Raw genomic sequence first — 22,810 nt, forward strand, 5'->3', positions numbered from 1 at the left:
GCAGCATCCGAGCGCTCTTTCTCAGCCTTGTGCAAGCTGAAAACCTGGCTGCGCACCATGACGCAGGAGAGACTAACACATTTGACCGTTATGAACGTTCACAGTGACCTTATGGATGAAAACGATGTCTCGACCCTGCTTAAAATCTTCATCCGTCGGTCAACTGACTTGTTTGAAGAAGGTCCACTTTTGGAAATGCATGAAAGCCCTGAGTCAGGAGCACAGACTTTTTTTCATTCAAGGGTACAAATAATGCTGTTATGTTCCTAAATGACTTGATTTAGTTATCAAAGTTTCATTTTCTTAACAATAACGATGCCGTGTTCATCCATCTAGTTCTCTTATAACTGCATGCTATTATAAAATAACTTCAACTCAAATCCTTAATCATTGATACGTGTGCGTGCTTCCCCCGCCCCTCCCAACAAAAATCCCGCCCCCCCTCTCAAAAAATAGTTCCGACGTCCATGGGGAGGAGTTTAGCACGTCTACATGTGCGCTCAATTCCACGTTGATTGGGATGTACAAAGGAAAAGTGCTTGGATCGATGCGTACGCACAATTTGATACATCTGATTTTTTTTGTGCGTAGGACCGTTTCTGGATTCTAGCGTACGCCATGTTTCAGTAGGAAATCCACGCAAGTCTTAGTACATGAGGCCCCAGGTGCCTATCCTGGCCACATTCTTTTCTGGGGCTGAGGTGAAGCCGGCGTTCAGGCTCTCCAGGGACAGCATCACCATGCTGCTCCAGATGTTGCCCCGGGAGAAAAGCCATGGATGGAGCCATGAGCTGGAGGTGCTGGTGACGCTCTACTGGCTCGCCTGTGGAGCGAGGTCACCCTTGTACCACCAGGCCCCGTATCCACCTGCTGGATACTTTCTGCTGGGAGATGGAGGGTACCCATGCCTGCAGTGCCCTGTGGCCATCATGACCCTGTATCGCCAGCCTGTAGCAAGTAAGAAAACACACACACAGATAATTTAGTGAGTTTGAAATACACTATACGTTTTCACATTTTACATATAAATATTTCTTTCTAACCTTAAATAGCCCAAGTTGAAGCCCGTTACAACAGGCACCATGCAAGGGCAAGGAATGTCATTGAGTGCACATTTGGGATCCTCAAGACAAGGTGGCGCTCAATCTTCCTGAGGGCCCTTGAGATCCGGCCCGTGTTTGCCCCAAAGGTGGTTGGTGCCTGCTGCATCCTCCACAACATATGTGTTGCAGCTGAGGACATCCTGGAGGAGGAGGTGGAGCAGGAGGAGGAAGAGATGGTGGAGGTCCCCGGCAGCGAGGCTGACCCAGGAAATGGAGAGGGGGATGAAAGGGGCCTGGCAGGGGGGGAGGTCCGGGGACGTCTGGCTGCCCAGCTCTCTGCTCCTCGGGACCTGCCTGCATGTCTGGGTGAACATGACTACATCTAGAGAGTAAATATTCACTTGCGCTCTTTAGATGTAGTCATGTTCACTTGGGAGTGTGCAAATATGTAAATATGGTAAGATGTCAATGTATATATTGTGTAAATCAGATGAATATAGATTGTATAGGTGTAAATTCTAAACTATGTAAATATGTTGTATGTACATATGTAGTATGTATTTTTTTATATTGTATTTTTTTCTGGTTAGCCCAAATTTAAATTCAATGAAATCACTGTAAATAATATTTTTTCTTTTCAATGTAATTGGTTTTGTTTTTTTGGTTCATTCTAATTTAAACACAACTGTTAATAATAGTATATATATGTTGTCTATCCAATGTTCTTTTTTGGATAAATGTAAATAATTACACATATTGAATATGTACAGTATCGCTTAAATATGAATTGTCTCAAACACATTTTAAACATTCCAAAATTTAGTTACACAAGAACACTGAACAAAAAATAAGTAAATATTACAACTAAAACTTATTTACAAGCCTCTCAAACAGTGAGAGGTACGTCTCGGCCCTATCAGCTGCTGCCCTCTCCCTCTCCTCCTCCCTCACCAAGGCCTCTCTCTCTCTGATCCTCTCTCTCAGCTTGTTTTTTTAAAAAGTCCAACAGTTCATTCTCTCTCTTCCTCTTTCGTCCTGTCCTGCTTTCCTCTCTTTCCTCTCTCATCTCATCTTCCTCTGCAGAGGTAGAGGCCGGGGTGCTGCTGACTACGCCACCTGGCGTGGCACTGGCCACAACCAGGGGCGGGTTGATGGCATGCTGCCCCTGGAGTGCTGCGTACATCAGGCTGTACCACTGCCAGGTGGCAGCGGTCACACTCCCGGCCTCTATCCCTTTCCCAGTTGGCGGGTCTTTAAACTCCTATAAATAAGTTATTAATCATTACATTGTGACACTGAAAGTCTTTGTTTGGTTTAATTTATGACATGAAAAAATTAAAATCAAGTATTTTTTTTCAAAAAAACTAAAAATCCAACAGAGCTTTCCATCACCATTTTAAACGCAAAGATATAATTGGTACCTTATACTTGTCCTTCAGGTTGTTCCATTTTTATGCCTGTTTGGCAGTGATGGAAAGGCCACAGATTGTAACAAAGTCCCTTGGAAAATACATAAATACATTAAATTGCATACTCCTCCATAATATGGTTTAGGACTGGCAAAGTCGAACCCTTCCCCAGATATACAGGCTATGATGAGCGCCATTTAATCAGGGCCCGGGTCTCCTCAGCTGTCCCTTGAATGAAATTACGGTCGACAGATTTAATACACAATACCGTACATTTTTACACTTCTGATGTGTTTAAGTAGTCAAGCTAATAGGGAACAACAGGGAGTATGAGCGGATAACGTTACACGTCTTGGTTGGCGACAAGTGCTTCATGTTAAATGAAATATAAAACTTAAATAAAACCCTCGAACCCCAGACAGACCAATTTATCCGGTATCAAAAACCCTAAAGTATTTCGTTTTAGACACTTACCCATTAAATGCAAAGTGAACGGTCACGTTTTACCACTACAACGATACAGAACCAGCGGGCGGCTGATTTCAGAGGGTCACGCCGGGACACGGCTGTAATCTGCGGGGTACAAGTAATGCTAAGCACCCGGGCCAATTTGCTAGCAGCTAGCGGAGTACGATAGCTGTTAGCGAGTGGCTACCACCGAAAACGTTGAGGCAAAAACTACGTGCGGCAGTAATGAATCGACCACAGCACTAACTTGCTGTTATAACAATTACATTCTCGTACAAAAAAATTAAAACTTACATTTCGTGACCCTAAATCAGTATAATTTCTAAACGTTTAAAACTTGTAACTTACAGTTGTGAATCCGCTCCTCGGCCATTGCTATCACAAAATGCATTCTTCGAATGCAATGATACGTAACTTCAAAAAGTCCACACAAGTCTCCACCAATGCATCCTCGATGAAATGGGCAGGGCAAGAACACATCCGGGGTATTCAACCGTACTTGATCAGATGCGAACTTTGAATTGGAACAGTACTTGGTCCGGCGCTGATGATGTTTCTCAAGTCCACAAGAACAGAGGTACAGAGAAGAACACATATTGAGAAATAGCTCTGGAATGTGGATCTCCTGCTAACCATAGACATATATACGTAGACGCCTCGTTGACTGATGCTGCCTATTGGAGCGGACGTATCAGCGCGGCCGCCATCTTGGCTGGGTCTTTAATGCGACCCCAGTGCATTTACTTCTACTGAGGAAGGTGTAAACCCCGACTAAATTAATCACAACTCCATGATTTTTTACCCGATTTTCACACGGTTTTGTTTGTTACGAACGGCAAAGATTCAATTATGATACAGAACGCTGTCACACATTAAAAATACATGCTTTCGTGCTGAAAGACTTTGTATTATGCTCTTTAACAAAGACATATGGTATGGCATATTGAAAAAATGTATAGATTAATTCATTTTATATTTTAATAAAGAAACAAGTTTGATTGTTCATTTGAATTTATTTCTCTCTCACACACACACACACACACACACACACACACACACACGTTGATTTCAGAGAGTGAAAAGGAAAGAAAGGTCCACTGGTAGAAAGGACAAGGAAGGTCCACTGGTAGGCTCTCTTCAGCTTTTCTTGAAGTTTTTGTGCTCCTTGTCACTACAGGCTAAAATATAAGAAACGTAATACTTAACGGATAACTACTGTTTTTTACAACCTGGACCTTATTTCTAGCAAAATATATGATCATTTACTCACCCAGATAACTTTGGTGTCATTTGGCGTCGTTCGGACGAAATTAGATCCAGTGGAGCGCCGATATATCCATATAATGCGAGTAACGGGGCACCGAAGCGCAGCCTCTATGAGCATCATCTGCCACGAAACTAGTTAATTTCACCAATATTTTGTCATGATACGCTAGTGCTATTCCTAGTTTGACCCCGGATGTTGATAACAGACGAGCCCGGACTCAGAGGGGAATAGCGCTAGCGTATCATGACAAAATATTAGTGAAATGAACTAGTTTCGTGGCAGATAATGCGTTACATAGAGGCTTGCGCTTCAGTGCCTCGTCACTCGCATTATATGGATATATCGGCGCTACACTGGATCTAATTTCGTCCGAACAACTTCAAATGACACCAAAGTTATCTGGGTGAGTTAATGATCATATATTTTGCTAGAAATAAGGTCCAGGTTGTAAAAAACGGTAGTTATTCTTTAAAAACAACTTCATCAAAAACACTTGAAAATGTTTTAGTATCCCATCGTGTATTGTAATACACAATAAATCACTAATTCCTAAACATGTAGAAAGAACTAACGGTAAAAAAACAAAAAAAACAAACAACCATGTTTAGCAAAGTGTGATATTAACTTTTTGTTGCACCCTCAAAAATGACGGGCCGACAACGCATTCTTCTGCTTTTTATGAACGTTTATTAACATTGTCCACGGTTCAAAATCAAGCACTACAACTTAGCCTCAATATGCTCTACTGCTTTAACACCGCTTTTTCTGAGTCTCTCCCTCTTAAAGGGTAAGTACGCCAACTTCCTCACAGGTAAGTATAAACAAATGATGCTTGTAACCATCGTGATAAAAACACAATGAATGAATTAAAGCACTTATTTAGACATATTTTTTAACTGGACATAACTGGATATGAAAAGAGAAAGAAATAAAGAATATTATTTCAGTGCGCTACATTTTGTTTTACATATGATTCATAGACATCTCTGTTAGCATGTAGAGTAAAAATACACCTACTCTGAGAAGATGAGATGGGAAGTTGAAGACAGATGGGGTCGCACCATCTCTGACAATCTGACCCGTCCTGTCAAAATCATCAAGCTTGAAGTGCTCACTACAGAGCTTTGACAACTTGGTCACAACAAAATCCTCCCGTTTTATAGCAACTTCCCATTACCTCCTCAAACCTGTATCACTGGGAAACCTTCAAAATGTGAAGAAAAAACATAACGGCAAGAGACAATGAGAGAGAGTATCAGTTCCTGCTGTAATAACGTTACACGTCAGTGACGTTAGTTACGATGACAAAATGTTATAAATGGTAAAATAACCAAAATTATTGTTCAATCTTACTTGTGAAGGTAATCCCCTGTGATCTGGTGTCAATACTACGCCGGTTATTGCAACTGTAAGCTGCACAAAATACCGGCAAAGTTGCTCGCTCTCCGTTGACTCCGATTGACTATGGTGCTAGCCTAGAGTGAGGAGACCCATCCAGTATGGCGGCGACGCTGGGTTACGTTCCAGCACGTCATGCGGCGTCTATGTATATATGTCTATGCTGCTAACTCCATATGCAGTGTGCTGAATATATCCGGCAACACGTGACACGTGATGAGTGCGCGCATGGAGGAGGGGGGGACAGAGGGGGGTGCAGGCAGGACGAGACATGAAGGCATCTGATTGGTTCTTTCAACTCGGACTGAGAGGGAGGGATTGGTCAGAGTTTTTACAGGCCTGCAGCTGCCACAGAGGTCTGATTTATTTCGTTCCTTTTTCTGAACACATTATGTATGGACTACTCTCAGGGTGGGAAGACCATTTCACCCGGTATAACAAAAAGTGTTTCTGAACAGGATTACCAACTATACCTTTAATATATACTGTATATGCATTTCACATTTGAGTACAGGCCCTTTTTATATACAGTCTATAGTACAGGCCCTGGAAAGAAAGTCGCCTAATTCAAATAGCAACGTTTGCATCTTTGCCGTCCAATCAGCGCATTGCGCTCGCTCCGCCGCTTTGAGCTCCACCATTCACGGCGCTTCATTCTGGTCACGTTGCTGTTGAATGACATTGACCAGCTAATGTCTCCGTCGTGAGGCAAAGCAAGCACAAGCCTACTTCTGATTCACAGTAAGTACATTCAGTGTTTTTATTTTCTGATTGAATGGTCATACATTTTATTTCCATTCGTCACACCGGCTAATTTTATGATTTCGTAGGCGAGTCATGACGTGATTCAGCAACTTCAGTCATCGTAGCTAGCCAGATAACCAACGTTAACGTTAGCTAACTTCAGCTTTCCAGCTACTGTAACTGTTAGTTAAGCTATTATTACTGCTCTTGGTAGCGGCAGTTACGCCTGTGTGTATGTGCTTCAGTAGCACAGTGTAATATTATTACATGATGAAGAGTGGTGTGGTTTCTTTAAGGGGTAGAACAGTGCGTGTGTGTGTCAAGTCCAGTGGTGGACAGTAACGGAGTAAATTTACTTGAGTACTGTACTTAAGTACATATCCTGAGGATTTGTACTTTACTTGAGTATTAGATTTCTTTGGTACTTATTACTCTTACTTGAGTTAATTGAGTTAATTTCTAGGAAGGCTGAAAAGTACGTGTTACTTTCAGGTCTGCTCTTTTTTTTTTTTTCTAAAATACTATTGGACACAAGCTGTGTTTGTTGTGTTTGTCAAAGAAGGGAACCTATCACAGTGCACGCTCTCCACTGGGATCTACGTAAAAGTGGAAATACGTCATCCCTCCCCATAAGGATACCACCAAAGTAGCCACGCTCTCGACTGCGTTTGTCAACACAAAACCGCGAACTGTGATCCCATTCATTTTATTTGTTTTTATAGATGTTTCTGAAGGCTTTATATAACATTGTGGTTCTAAAAGCAAGCACATCAGTGCAGGTGGTTTCAAAGAGTTAATTCTCAGAAACAAGAGTTAAAAGGTCCTTAAATTCATTTAGAAAAAATTATAGTAATTCATTGATGTGAAAAATAAGAAATTTTGTAGTGAAATCAGGCCTGACAATTACATGATAGAAATGTCTCTATGTGCTTGGTATGTATGATGCCTTTGTTTAGCCCTGTCTTATAAATTACTGTAATGAATGTGATTTATAGGTGTGGATTTTCAATAAAGACATGATCACTTTTACAATTATCCTCGTGACTCTGCATTATCTTTTATCTGATCTGGGCTCTACATTTGCTTCCCATGTTTGGATGTGTCTTGTATATCTAATATTCTTGTTTATGCCTACTATTTGGAGACAAGACCATAAAGACATGAGCCTATAAAATAACGAACAGTTTTCACCTGCCAAAAACTGATTGAAGGCTAAATACAGTTACTCAAAGGTTATGTCTGCCTCAATATGACTTGATCTCATTCTTAAGCTTCATAATATAAAGATCTGAGCTCAAGAGACAGCTTGAAATTCTTTTAAAGGACCATTACAACACAAAATTTGCCTTTTCACCTGCCAAAAATTGATTGAAGGCCAAATACAGTTACTCAAAGGTTATTTCTGCCTCAATGTGACTTGATCTCATTCTTGATCTTCATAATATAAAGATCTGAGCTCAAGAGACAGCTTAAAATTCTTTTAAAGGACATTACAGTAAAAAATAGTATGTTTTCACCTGCCAAAAATTGATTGAAGGCCAAATACTGTTATTGAAAAGTTATTTCTGCCTCAATATGACTTGATCTCATTCTTGATCTTCATACTTTAAACTTTAATTATTGCATAATTAGTATGTTTAATTTTAGTATATTGAAGATGAACTTAATCACATATATTTATATAGTACACTTTCTAAAAGTATATATTAAATATACTACAAATTAAGCACAAAAAGTATAAGTATATTTATACTAATTTATAATAAACTTGATACAAATATATTTTTAATATAATTAAGTGTAATACTTTTTCACCTTGGTATTATAGTAGATATTATATTGTATATAATATTATAATATTATTATGAATTATTAATACTTACTTATTACTGTGCAGGCACTGATACGCCTCAGAGCTTTTCAGATTATTTATTGCCTCCCCGTCCGAAGCGTCAGAGTTAAGAAAGTAGCTAAAAATGCAACTGTATGTTATCTTAGGCCACTTCATGTCCTCCTCCCACCCCTCTATATGAGTAGGCAACGGGATTGTAATGTTGTCTCGTTCAAGCTCTGACAGCTGATGTTCCCACATGTTTTACCTCTCTAACCCTCATTAAAACTGGATTAGCATCTACTGTTACCATGTTAACAAATGCGACCGGAAGTCGCGTCCATAATTTACGCAAGGCATCATGGGGCTAGGAATAAGGTGGGTAACATTGGAGCAAAAGTGAAACCATACCATTAAATCAGTGTACATACATTACAGATCTGGGACCCGCTCCATTTATATGGAAAAGAGAGGGGATGAAATATTTGGGCATTAAGATTAGAACACCTATCGGTAAAAAAATGTAATTAAATGCTCAACCTCTGGTAAATTCCATAAAGGAAGACCTTAAAACCTAACCTGCCTTTGTCCTTATGGGGCAGAGCAGAGGTGCTAAAGATGAACATTCTGCCAAGATTAATCTTTTTAATTTCTTCCATTCCTTTACATACATCTAAATGATAATATAAATAAATTGTTTTCCAATTTCTTGTGGAAAGCAAAGAAGCCCAGAATGAATATGACAGAATTATCATTGCCAAGAGATAAGGGGGGCTTGGGAATCCCAGATGTGTACCTGTATTATTTAGCATTTAATGCCAGATTCCCTTTAATGTGGGGATATCAACATAAAAGAATCCAAGGTAGTTGGGAGTGGTTGGAAGAAGGCATTATAAGGGACAAGAACAAATTATTTTCATTGTCATCACTGTGGTACCATCCTGCTCTACCAAAAATAGACAATTGTATTGTCTTGTGATATTATTAAAAAGGTTCATAAAAAATTGGGAATAACAAAGACTGCCTTAGCATCATGTCCATTATGGTACAATGCAGCATTTAAAGCAGCAGGGAATCTATTGTCTGACCTTACATGGCAGCATCACAACATTAATGTAATCTCACAAATTGGAGAAAATGGGGTGATTTTGTCTTTTGAGGCGCTCAGAAAGAGGTCTAGTAGTCTGAATGCCAATGCTTTCTTAAAATATGCACAATTAACATCAATACTGTCAAAATTATTATTTGGAGTACAATGTTGAAATAGATAGTAAATTGAGAGGTTAATATGCTCCTCCTCAACTCCTAACACCCACACTCAGTTACAGTGGGAACAGGATTTAGGGGTCTCATTAAATTCAACAGAGTGGGAAAGAATATGGAGGGACCCTGCAGCCACTTCCAAATTGGTCAGATTTAGAGTTATACAAATGAAAATTCATCATAGAGCATATATCACACCAGCAAGAATGAAAACAAAAATAGACCTCAGCTCCTCTGACCTCTGTTGGCATGGGTGTGGTCAAGTAGGAACTCTGATCCACATGTTGTGGCAATGTCCTGCAGTTAAATCCTTCTGTGAGGATGTGGTCCACTCAGTGTCACTTATGCTGAAGATAGAACTCTCTCCTTGTCCTCTCATTTGTTTGTTGGGATACAGTAAGGCACATTGTCACCTTGTTTTCATGTAAATTAACTCGAAAATGACTAAGAAATGAACATGATTGTGAAATGAACAATCAAATTGCAATGGTACAGTACTGCCCCCCCACCCCATTTTATTTTATTTTATTTTATTTTTATTTTATATTACAGAACTGTTCATTTAAAGTAGCTACCTAAAGAAGTGGGATCACATCACATGTGTCAATATCTTCATACTGATTTGTCCATATTTGTGAAAATGATGATTAAAAACTCGAGTTAATCGGTTTCATGGGTCCCACTTATTATCGCTCCTTGTGTCATTCTTTTCTACAAACATTTACAGTACAGACCAAAAGTTTGGACACACCTTCTCATTCAAAGAGTTTTCTTTATTTTCATGACTATGAAAATTGTAGATTCACACTGAAGGCATCAAAACTATGAATTAACACATGTGGAATTATATACTTAACAAAAAAGTGTGAAACAACTGAAAATATGTCTTATATTCTAGGTTCTTCAAAGTAGCCACCTTTTGCTTTGATTACTGCTTCGCACACTCTTGGCATTCTCTTGATGAGCTTCAAGAGGTAGTCACCTGCAATGGTCTTCCAACAGTCTTGAAGGAGTTCCCAGAGATGCTTAGCACTTGTTGGCCCTTTTGCCTTCACTCTGCGGTCCAGCTCACCCCAAACCATCTCGATTGGGTTCAGGTCCGGTGACTGTGGAGGCCAGGTCATCTGGCGCAGCACCCCATCACTCTCCTTCTTGGTCAAATAGCCCTTACACAGCCTGGAGGTGTGTTTGGGGTCATTGTCCTGTTGAAAAATAAATGATGGTCCAACTAAACGCAAACCGGATGGAATAGCATGCCGCTGCAAGATGCTGTGGTAGCCATGCTGGTTCAGTATGCCTTAGGGTGACCAAACGTCCTGTTTTCCCAGGACATGTCCTGTTTTCACGTCCTGTCCTGGCCGTCCTGGGAGATTTTTATAAAATGGTGAAATGTCCTGTTTTTCATTGGGCCATTAAATTGACGCTCACAACGAGCGAGCAGACAGCCATAGCACTCCTGCCTGCATCATCATGCCGAAGCGTAAATGCACATTTAACGATGAGCTACAAAAGAAATTCCCCACTTACCGTCCCGGTCGGGGCAAGTGGGAGGCTTTGTGCACCGTGTGCAAACCCGGTACATATTTTTCGGTGTCCAATGGGGGTGCCAGGGACCTCAAAGCCCACATGGACACCGAAAAACATAAAAAAAAAGTGTGCGAGGTGAGTGTAGTAGTTGGATTGATGCAGAGGTATTTTTCAGTTATTTATTATTATTTATTTTTCTAATACAGAAGAGACATTATTTCTATCATTATTTAATTTGTTGTTTTTGAAACAATAAATATAAATAATAAATAATATAATAAAACATGTTAAGTAACCTCTGAGAAGCATGTCTGAATGTGTGTCTTTGGTTATAGATAGTATTTTGTTTGTAATATATACATTTTCTATCCATACAGAGGAGGCATACTTTAAATGTACAGTATGTTCATTTTAAGGCATCTTTAAGTGAATTTTGAGTATCATATCTCGTTGCTGGGCCGAGTGTCCTGGTTTTTGGTAATCAAAATATGGTCACCCTAGTATGCCTTCAATTTTGAATAAATCCCCAACAGTGTCACCAGCAAAGCACCCCCACACCATCACACCTCCTCCTCCATGCTTCACGGTGGGAACCAGGCATGTAGAGTCCATCCGTTCACCTTTTCTGCGTCGCACAAAGACACGGTGGTTGGAACCAAAGATCTCAAATTTGGACTCATCAGACCAAAGCACAGATTTCCACTGGTCTAATGTCCATTCCTTGTGTTCTTTAGCCCAAACAAGTCTCTTCTGCTTGTTGCCTGTCCTTAGCAGTGGTTTCCTAGCAGCTATTCTACCATGAAGGCCTGATTCACACAGTCTCCTCTTAACAGTTGTTCTAGAGATGTGTCTGCTGCTAGAACTCTGTGTGGCATTGACCTGGTCTCTAATCTGAGCTGCTGTTAACCTGCGATTTCTGAGGCTGGTGACTCGGATGAACTTATCCTCCGCAGCAGAGGTGACTCTTGTTCTTCCTTTCCTGGGGCGGTCCTCATGTGAGCCAGTTTCTTTGTAGCGCTTGATGGTTTTTGCGACTGCATTTGGGGACACTTTCAAAGTTTTCCCAATTTTTCGGACTGACTGACCTTCATTTCTTAAAGTAATGATGGCCACTCGTTTTTCTTTACTTAGCTGCTTTTTTCTTGCCATAATACAAATTCTAACAGTCTATTCAGTAGGACTATCAGCTGTGTATCCACCTGACTTCTGCACAACACAACTGATGGTCCCAACCCCATTTATAAGGCAAGAAATCCCACTTATTAAACCTGACAGGGCACACCTGTGAAGTGAAAACCATTTCAGGTGACTACCTCTTGAAGCTCATCAAGAGAATGCAGAGTGTGTGCAAAGCAGTAATCAGAGCAAAAGGTGGCTACTTTGAAGAAACTAGAATATAAGGCGTATTTTCAGTTGTTTTACACTTTTTTGTTAAGTACATATTTCCACATGTGTTAATTCATAGTTTTGATGCCTTCAGTGTGAATCTACAATGTCAATAGTCATGAAAAGAAATGAAACTCATTGAATGAGAAGGTGTGTCCAAACTTTTGGTCTGTACTGTATATGTTAAACACTTGTAGTTTTTCCAGTAGCTTCCATGTAAGTAACCAAGAAGTACGCTGTTAGTTCAAAGCAGCAGTTTAGAAAAGAGTGGCACATTTATTTGTGGAATTAAGCAGAGTAGATCTACAACTTAATACAAAGAGTAAAACAAACAGTGTAAACACACGGTGTAAAAACAGTATAAAAATGGTGTTAAACATAGTTAATTAAATTAATATATATAAATGTAAGAAATGGAAAAAGATAAAGAATGAAATACAAATATTTTGGAGTTTGCTTCACAACTGGACAACATTTTTTGTCCAAATTATTTACTGAAGTTTAAAAGTGTAGTCAGATATGTTTTAAACAAGTTCTGAATAAAATGTGTTGAGTCTGAAGCGGAACTAAAAGCCTCCGCACGTCCCCTGTCGGAGCTTAACAGCGTGACACCCAGCAGAAGTAAACAGTAGCAGCTAGTAGCATTAGCTGACTGTGTGTAATGAACGAAGTGGAGGACGGTACTGAGTCACAGCGCAGCTCATTATTGAATTAGTGATTAAAGAACAATGAGTTCAGTTGAGAATTTGAGAGTGTTTGTCAACGAGCGACTAACTGCTGCTGCTGAAGAAATATTCCGAGTTTTTAAAACAACTATCGTCCAGTACGAGGAAGAGATCGATCGGCAGCGCGTCATGCTGGATATCTGCTGGAAACCCCAAGTAAAGTTACACAGGATAGGTGAGGAAAAGTTTCTTATTTTAATAACACTAATGTTCAGAGCCCTGGAGTGGCCATAGAGGGGAGATATCCATCGCAGCCACGTTTCACTACATGGAGCGAACATACGATTGTTTCCCTCGTTTGGTTCATTCCACTCCGGGACTCCGGAGGTTCTGAGTGCCCGCTGCACGGCTGGGCTCCGGTCTATAGAAGACCGCAGCGAAACTCCACTCAAAAAATGCTGATTTTACACACAAAACGTTCAGAAAAATATGAGGAGCACTAAAACTCAACAGAAAGATGTGTGTCTCATTGAACCTATTATGAAGACATGTCGGCACTGATTTTGAGTCAGTGGGTCAGATGAGCTGGAAACTATTGGGAAAATGTAGATTTTACATTCAAAACATTACTAACAAGGAAAATTATGTTTTGACAAATTGTACATACACTGGAACCAAGGTATGAAATACAGAGCAGAAAATATTTTACAGAAGAAGATATTCCAGCTCTTTATGATGACACGAGAGGAAAGGCGGAGGATCGCTCCAGTCTGCAGAGAGAATTGTGCTCACCTGCGATGGACGGACTTCACAGGCCACAGAGTCCTACGTGAAGCAAGGAGGACTGCCCATTTTATTGACAACGAGTGGGAAACACACTCCTACATACTACAAACAAGAGGGATGCAGGAGACTCATACTGGTGCTAATCACCACTCAGAGAAGTGCACTCACCTCTGAGCATGCTGTTCAGTTACTGTTCCTGAAGAAGAACATGCATATTTGAGGATGAATTGAAATGTGCTCAGGTTTACATAATACAAGTTACTACAAATAAAGGTTGATTGTTTGATTAGATAATCTCTGCCTTTTGTTCTCTGTCCCTCCAGAGCTCCCACAGCAACATGTCTGTAAGGAGGAGGAGGTTCTCGCTGACCAGAAGGTCTGTAACCAGGAGAGGAGCTCCAGTCTGGACCAAGAGGACCCAGAGCCTCCAGAGATTAAAGAGGAACAGGAGGAACTCTGCACCAGTCGGGAGGGAGAGCAGCTTGTTCTGAAGGTTGAGACAGATACTGTCATGTTGACTCCAACTCATGAGGAAAGTGACCACAGTGAAGCAGAACCAAAAAGTGACCACCAGCGCCTCTCTAACAACTCTCGTGTAGCTGAGAGCCAAGATCAGAAAGGAGGACAACATGGAGATTCAGGATCGGCTGGAGATGGAGAGCCAAAACAAAAGAAAAGACATCACGGAAGCAAAAGTCACAGTGATAATGCAAAAAACTCTACCTCGTCAGACATTCCCCATAACACTCACCCAGGTAAAAAGTCTTTCAAATGTGACACATGTGGAAAGGCTTTTAAGTTTAAGTCCCTTTTGAATGTACACCTAAGAACCCACACAGGTGAGAAACCGCATTCTTGCCAAACATGTGGGAAGACTTTAAGCACAAGGGCTAACTTAACAGTCCACATGAGAACCCACACAGGTGAGAAACCGCATTCTTGCCAAACATGTGGGAAGACTTTCAGAAGAAGTGCTCACTTAACAGTCCACATGAGAACCCACACAGGTGAGAAGCCGTATTCTTGCCAAACATGTGGGAAAGCTTTCACTCAGAGTGCCGACTTAACAGCCCACATGAGAACCCACACAGGTGAGAAACCGTATTCTTGCCAAACATGTGGGAAAGCTTTCAGCCAAAGTGCTGGCTTAACAGTCCACATGAGAACCCACACAGGTGAGAAACCGTATTCTTGCCAAACATGTGGGAAAGCTTTCAGCCAAAGTGCCGACTTAACAGACCACATGAGAACCCACACAGGTGAGAAACCGTATTCTTGCCAAACATGTGGGAAGACTTTCAGAAGAAGTGCTGGCTTAACAGTCCACAAGAGAACCCACACAGGTGAGAAGCCGTGTTCTTGCCAAACATGTGGGAAAGCTTTCACTCGAAGTGATGACTTAACAGTTCACATGAGAATCCACACAGGTGAGAAGCCGTATTCTTGCCAAACATGTGGGAAAGCTTTCAGGGACAAAAGTAACTTTGCAGTTCACATGAGGATCCACACAGGTGAGAAGCCGTATTCTTGCCAAACATGTGGGAAAGCTTTCACTCAGAGTGCCGACTTAACAGTCCACATGAGAACCCACAGAGGTGAGAAACCGTATTCTTGCCAAACATGTGGGAAAGCTTCAAGCACAAGGGCTCACTTAACAGTCCACATGAGAACCCACACAGGTGAGAAACCGTATTCTTGCCAAACATGTGGGAAAGCTTTCAGCACAAGTGCTGGCTTAACAGTCCACATGAGAACCCACACAGGTGAGAAACCGTATTCTTGCCAAACATGTGGGAAAGCTTTCAGCCAAAGTGCCGACGTAACAGTCCACATGAGAACCCACACAGGTGAGAAACCGTATTCTTGCCAAACATGTGGGAAAGCTTTCAGCACAAGTGCTGGCTTAACAGTCCACATGAGAACCCACACAGGTGAGAAACCGTATTCTTGCCAAACATGTGGGAAGACTTTCAGCACAAGTGCTGGCTTAACAGTCCACAAGAGAACCCACACAGGTGAGAAGCCGTATTCTTGCCAAACATGTGGGAAGACTTTCAGAAGAAGTGCTCACTTAACAGTCCACATGAGAACCCACACAGGTGAGAAGCCGTATTCTTGCCAAACATGTGGGAAAGCTTTTACTCAGAGTGCCGATTTAACAGTCCACATGAGAACCCACACAGGTGAGAAACCGTATTCTTGCCAAACATGTGGGAAAGCTTTTACTCAGAGTGCCGATTTAACAGTCCACATGAGAACCCACACAGGTGAGAAACCGTATTCTTGCCAAACATGTGGGAAAGCTTTCAGGGGCAAAAGTAACTTAACAGTCCACAAGAGAACCCACACAGGTGAGAAGCCGTATTCTTGCCAAACATGTGGGAAAGCTTTCACTCAGAGTGCCGACTTAACAGTCCACATGAGGATCCACACAGGTGAGAAACCGTATTCTTGCAAAGCATGTGGGAAAGCTTTCAGCCAAAGTTCTCACTTATCAGTCCACAAGAGAACCCACACAGGTGAGAAGCCGTATTCTTGCCAAACATGTGGGAAAGCTTTCACTCGAAGTGATGACTTAACAGCCCACATGAGAACCCACAGAGGTGAGAAACCGTATTCTTGCCAAACATGTGGGAAAGCTTTCAGGGACAAAAGTAACTTAACAGTTCACATGAGGATCCACACAGGTGAGAAGCCGTATTCTTGCCAAACGTGGGAAAGCTTTCAGGGACAAAAGTAACTTAACAGTTCACATGAGGATCCACACAGGTGAGAAGCCTTTTACCTGTGACATTTGTGGGAAGGCTTTCGGCTTTCGTCCTCACTTAACTCATCACATGAGGGTCCACACAGTTGAGAAGTTGTATTCTTGTTAATTAATGTCAATGATTTAATGATTCATGTGATTTGTGTTTAAGACAGTCCACATTAAGCCATGGTGACATTCTGGGAAAGGTGAAATACAATTTGAAACATTAAAATGTTAGTTTAGTTTTAGTTAGTTTCTGTGAGTTCTAGACTTGGATTCTAATAATATTAAGTTAAAGTAGTTCATCGGTCAGAGCCTAAAAATCACCACTCAGAGCGACTGAAGAAGACCATCATCATCTTCATCCTCTTCATCATCTCCATCATCATTAACAAAGACGTTACAGCGACAAGCTGTTTAAGAAACCGTGTGAGCGGTTTCCAATGAAAGAAGATTCTTTAAGTTCAGGAGAAATTTGGTTAGGGCTCTGTTAGCATTACACTATTCTTAACTGCTTTCACCCTACCTGCAATTTCACCATCTGCCCATGTTTCATTCATAAACTCATTACATTAGTCATTACAGACTCAACATTCTCCTGAAACCTGTTAATCTTATCATTTGTTTGGTTGCCATCTCATTTATTTACATGAAAATAAATATATTTTACCGTATGTCGTTGTCTGTGGAGGTTTGTTTTACTGTGGAGAACCAATGGTAACTGTGTGTAGAAGCCACTATTGCAGTAATGAGATTAAATAAATTGATTTGAATAAATTGATATTGATTTAAGTTAACCTTGTCTAGTCAAATTTGATTAATTTCCTCCGGATCAGTCAAAGAGATAAAAGGACAGAGGTGGTGCTCCTATTCACGAGTGCTTTATTAATCTCAAGTGATTAATACATTAATTTATACGTAGTGTTTATCCTACATTGGCAAGAGAATAAGGTGACAGTTGTGAGAAATTAAATAGTTTTCCATTCAGTAAGAAATATACTGTAAACACCATATCAGGATGTGAGAACAAAAGGGGAGAAACCCCTTTTGCTGTAAGTGTCATAGAGTCAGACGAGAGACAATTGCCTCTCGTCTGAGGTGTTACAGGAAGATAGATGGTAGATGACATTTACATTCTAATGAAGTAGAAAAAGGGTCACTGTCCTGGGAAAGAGACGATCCACCAAACATCAAGGGGTCATTGTTCTGGAAAGAAATGTTGTAACCCCCCACTCTGTTTTGTATTTAAGTCAGAAACATTTGGAAGACGGGAGAGAACACTTCAGGTCTTCTCTCCATGCTGCATGTATTAAAGAGATCTGATTCATGATACTGATTCTGAAGTTCTTCAGGGAATTAGCAACTCTCTACTTCAACAAGGAGAATTTCCCTTACACAGTTCCCAGATGTTACTCCACATTAAGAAGAGATCTTACCAGCAGATAAGTCTCTCTCAAGAGCCTTCAATGAGCTACTAGAAACACAATCATTAACTGATGTATGGCGTCTGATTAACAGTCAAATCAAGAGAGTGCACATTTTATTCAAGAGCACATAACTCTTATTCCAGAAATGATTATCTTTTGCTGTCAAATAATTTACTGGACTCTGTTGTTGATTCCACTATTCACAGTATTGTCATATCAGATCCTGCCCCAGTTTCATTAAATTTTTATCCGTCTCCTAAATCTAAACCAAAATCTAAAAGATGGAGCTTTAATAATTCAATGTTAAAAGATGACAATTTTGTTAAACTAATACAACAGAATACAAAAGAATTCATTTAACTAAATATAACCCCTGACATTCCCATTCAGACAGTCTGGGAGGCCTATAAGGCAACATGTAGGGCATGGATTATTAGTTTTTCATCATATAAGAAGAAAGAGAAGCTACAAAAGAAAGAGAAATTCTTATCCAGACTTAAAGAGCTTGAGTTCAAGCATAAGGCAGACCCGAGTGACAATACTCTGAAACAAGCAATGCTTTGGGCAGGGGCAGAGATACAAGCATTATTGAATGAGGAGTCTGCTTTTACACTATACAAACTGAGAAGGAAACTCTATGAAAATGGTGAGAAGGCAGGGAAAATGCTTTCATACCAATTAAAAAAACTTGAACGAAAGCACTCAATCTCCACTCTAAGAAATGACAGTGGTGAGATTTTAAGGGACCATGATATTATCAATGACACATTTAAAAGATTTCTCTCATCACTGTACAAATCTGAATGTAAAGTAACACAGCAAGAGCTAGATCTTTACTTTGCAAATCTACCCTTGCCAAAATTAGATGAACAGCAAAAACAATCACTTGATGCCCCAATTTCAGCGGCTGAAATTTTGAATAATATTAAATGTTTGTCAAATTATTATATATATGAGGGCTTATATGAAACCCTCCCCCTCAATATAAAATCACTAAAACAAATTAGCCAATAGAAAAGGAAAAAGGAAAAAAAAGGGAAGAAAGACAAAAAAAAAAAAAAAAACTCAATAAACAAACAAACACAGAGAGAAAAATATCCATAAAATTACAAATTAATTTCAGTTTTACTAGACATGAGTATTATTTTACCTGGATAGAAGATATCTCACCAGACTAGTCCTAAACATTTTGTAGGATGATATTAGCTTAAGAGACTTATCTAAAGAGTTCCAGAGTTGGGGGCCATGGAATTTGATAAAAGATTTATGACTCGAGGTACGACAAAGAGATAAATGAAAGTTCTTCAGGCTTCGCACTGAATAAGAGTGAATATCTGAAGATAACAAAAAAAACTTATGAAAAGTGCCTGGAATGTCTTGTTTGTAATGAATAAATTTAAACATAAACATACATGTTTGAAACATATTGTGACAGGTCGTCTCCCTCCCTGCCACTATATGGCACTGTGCCAACTATTTGGGCACCCCGATTGAGGGGCGGCGCAATGCGCCTTTACATATAGAGGTGCGGACACACCTGTCTCACTCTTTTCCTCCGCTCCTTCCCGGTGGCTGTGGCTGGTCTGGCGCGGTGGTTTGGCGTGGCCGTTGCGAGGGTGCAGTCCTCTTCATTCAGGTAATGCCCTCTGCTAGTCTTCCATTGTTCATGTGTGCGTAACACGGGCACTTTGGTGATGCGATCTCCGCTCTTTGTAGAACAATCGGCTGTGGGGAGACGCATCGCTCCGCCAGAAGCCCTTCCTGGATACGCTTGCCTGCCCCTGTCAGTAAGTCCGAAATTGTTTGCCGTCTCGCGGCTCTGCCACTCAGTTCCCAGCTGATTATTTCTTTGTTTTGTAGCTGGGTGATTGACCTGTGGCGCAGGCTGTTGCTCCGCCGCCTCTCTTGGCCTTCACCGTGGCTTGGCAGAGTGGTGCGTATGAGTTGCTTCTTCCATAAATGTTGATTTTAATATTTAGTTGTATATTAAATTATAGTGTCTTTTTTTTGTAGACACCAGGATAACTGGTCAGCCGATATTAACAGTCTTTCCCGGGATCCACGCTGCTGTTTTGGCTCTATTTAAAATATTGGACGTCTTGGCTCTCTGTGACGACGCTGCCCAATTATACTCTGCCTTTGCGGCTTCCTCCTGAACGTGTCCAGCCTGGGTGTATGGTCGGTCGAGCCGCTTTTGGCTTGCGCTGTCGGGCTTTGCAGCGCGTGGTCACTCATCTGGCTGACCACTGTTGAGCCATTAAAGGGGCATTTCACTGGGTTCAGTCTGGGGTATTATTAGTTGCTATTTTGTTATTTAGTGTTATGTATTTCGTTTTCATTGTGTTTTGTCACCCTGTTATGTGTAGCACCCTATAGCATGTTTTTAACTTGTTTTTCTGTGTTTTGGGTTAGGTGCTGTGGGTCCGAGGCGGCAGTTTAATCCATGGTGGTGGTCCCCTTCACGAGTGTGCAGTGTGTGCGTGAGTGTAGTGTCACAGGTGTTAAGTTATTGACTTTACTATTTTTGATTTGTGCCTGCCGCCTTGTAAACACTGGCCCAGCTCTTTAATCTCTGCTCCTGTAGGGTGCTAATTTTACTGTGACGAGATTATGTTGTGTGCGTGTATTTTTGATTAATTTTGCTATGAGTTAAATAAAGCGTTATCTTCATTTGAAAACCATCTCTTGCCCCGTGGTATCATCGAACCTGTAACCTCCATTAAAATTTAGTGTTAGAATTTCCTGGGGTTGAAATTACCCCAGGTGGCGTTGTCGCAACCTCGTAGCTCCCCAGTACATCACGCCACAATATTAATAGAAAAAAATGATAAGTTTAAATTTGCTAAATAAGGGTGCAGATGGCGCTTGATTAGTAGAATTTGAAATCATTCTCAAAATCTTTTCTGAATTGAGAACTGATTAAGGTACGAGGAATATGAAGCACCCCAAACAATGTTACAGTATATCAAATATGGATAAATTAAACTGTGATATGTCAAAAGACAGGACTGATTAACTAAGGAAGAGACTCTTCTGATAATGCCATAAGACTTCATAATCTTTTTGCATACATGCTCAATATGGTTTCCCCAGGACAATCTTTCATCAACTAATAAACCAAGAAATTTAGCACACGAGACTTGTTTGATTTCAATGTTATTAATTTTCAGCTTTGAGTCCTGCTTAGGAAAAGTTTTATTTTTGTTTCTAAAAAGTAAATCATTTGATTTCTTTACATTCAAGGAAAGCTTGTTCATCTGAAACCATCTTGAGGCGTATTCCAGTGTGGTATTGGCATTTCTGATTAGACATCCAAAGTCAGAGTGAGACATGGCAAAGTTAGTATCTTTCGCAAATAAAATGAGCAGAGAAGACTCAGACATTACGGCGAAATCATTAATAAAAATTAGAAACAGAAGGGGCCCAAGAATTGACCCTTGAGGCACACCGTAGTATAGTTTTGCTTTCTTAGATTCATGACCATTAATACAAACATATTGTTCTGTTACAAAGGTAATCACTAAACCATTTGATCACAACATCTTGAAGACCATATCGGTGGAGTTTTGACAGGAGAATATCATGGTCAACTGTGTCAAACGCTTTTGAGAGATCCAAAAAAATACCAATAGCAAACATATTTTTGTCCAGAGCTGTAGAAATGTTATCAATAAGTTGCAAAAGAGCCATATACGTTGAGTGCTTTTTGCGAAAACCATATTAGTGTTTGTACAATATGTCATTATCATTGAGGTGTGAAATAACTCTTGTGTAAACTAACCTTTCCCGGACCTTGGAAAAGCATGGTAGGATAGAAATCGGTCTATAATTGTTAAAAACACTTGGTTCGCTTTCTTTAAAAAGAGGTAAGACCTTTGCCACTTTAAGATCACTAGGGACTACCCCAGTCTTTAGTGACACAGCAAAGACATGTGTTAAAGGTTTACTAATGAAGGGAACTACTTCCTTTAGGAGCTTAGCCTTGATTTCGTCGTGACCCGCTGCTGAATTATTAAGATTTACAATGATGTCGATCACTTCATTAACTTTGGGTGGTTCGAAGTTTTGCAGGGCAGGTAGGACACCAGTAATATTATCTATAGGGCAGTTATTAGATGGAGAGATTTTCTTGGCAAAGGTGCTACCAACATTTATAAAGAAATTATTAAATTCATTTGCTATGTCAGAGATTGGAGAATGCACAAAGAAAGCACTCATTAATTACGGTCTTGAACAGATGAATAAAAGATTGATAGGCTTTGTTGGCATCCTGCTGATCATAAACATCATCCCAATTTACTTTTCCAAGCATTTCTCTAAAGCGCTTGATTTGCGGAAACCTGTTCTGACATTTGGGCCCTTATTTTTGAAACTATTACTTGTAGTGATATGGAATACAGGAAAGTGGTCAGATATCAGAATATAATATTCTTGAGTTTACTGGATAATCAAATGTTAGTTATAATGTTATCAATAAGATGTTTTACAGGTCATTCTGGTTGGCTTGTCAATAAGAGGAAGAAAATAGGATCTCCAAGCAGATAACAAAGTTTACCTTCCTTATTAATAACATCAAGTGAAACTGTGTGAGTCATTAAAAGAATTAATTTCTGCATGAGGTGGACGATAAATACAACCAATAATGACGTTTTTGCCACCAAAAACAGGGCAAGATATTAATTCCAAAAAGACAGATTCAACCTCAGTTTCATTTGAGATTAAATCCTTTCTTACTTTAATCCGATATTGGTTATGAACAAAAACAGCAACTCCAGCTCTTTCCTTCCTATTTGAGAATACTAAAGTGTACTGAGGTATATTGTAAAGCTCAACACTTTCATCAGAAA

The 22,810-nt window shown here is 40.3% G+C and overlaps 1 protein-coding gene and 1 long non-coding RNA gene across 2 annotated transcripts; both read left to right on the top strand.

The window, feature by feature from the left end:
• Window positions 1-653: 653 nt before the first annotated feature.
• Window positions 654-17,210, top strand: LOC311256213 (uncharacterized protein; the record flags this gene model as incomplete). The annotated part of the gene is made up of 5 exons (XM_084351063.1): window positions 654-957; window positions 1,053-1,409; window positions 2,127-2,284; window positions 4,974-4,998; window positions 14,111-17,210. The coding sequence occupies 5 exons, from the start codon at window positions 654-656 to the stop codon at window positions 16,525-16,527; spliced, it is 3,261 nt and encodes a 1,086-aa protein (XP_084207189.1). The 3' UTR covers window positions 16,528-17,210.
• Window positions 17,211-19,502: 2,292 nt separating this feature from the next.
• On the top strand, window positions 19,503-20,641 carry LOC311255961. Its single transcript, XR_014622419.1, has 4 exons — window positions 19,503-19,599; window positions 19,680-19,750; window positions 19,824-19,896; window positions 19,977-20,641. It is a non-coding gene; the product is annotated as an uncharacterized lncRNA (long non-coding RNA).
• The last annotated feature ends 2,169 nt before the right edge of the window (window positions 20,642-22,810 follow it).

Source organism: Pagrus pagrus, assembly GCF_965226575.1.
Source record: "Pagrus pagrus genome assembly, chromosome: 4".
Lineage (NCBI taxonomy): Eukaryota > Metazoa > Chordata > Actinopteri > Spariformes > Sparidae > Pagrus > Pagrus pagrus.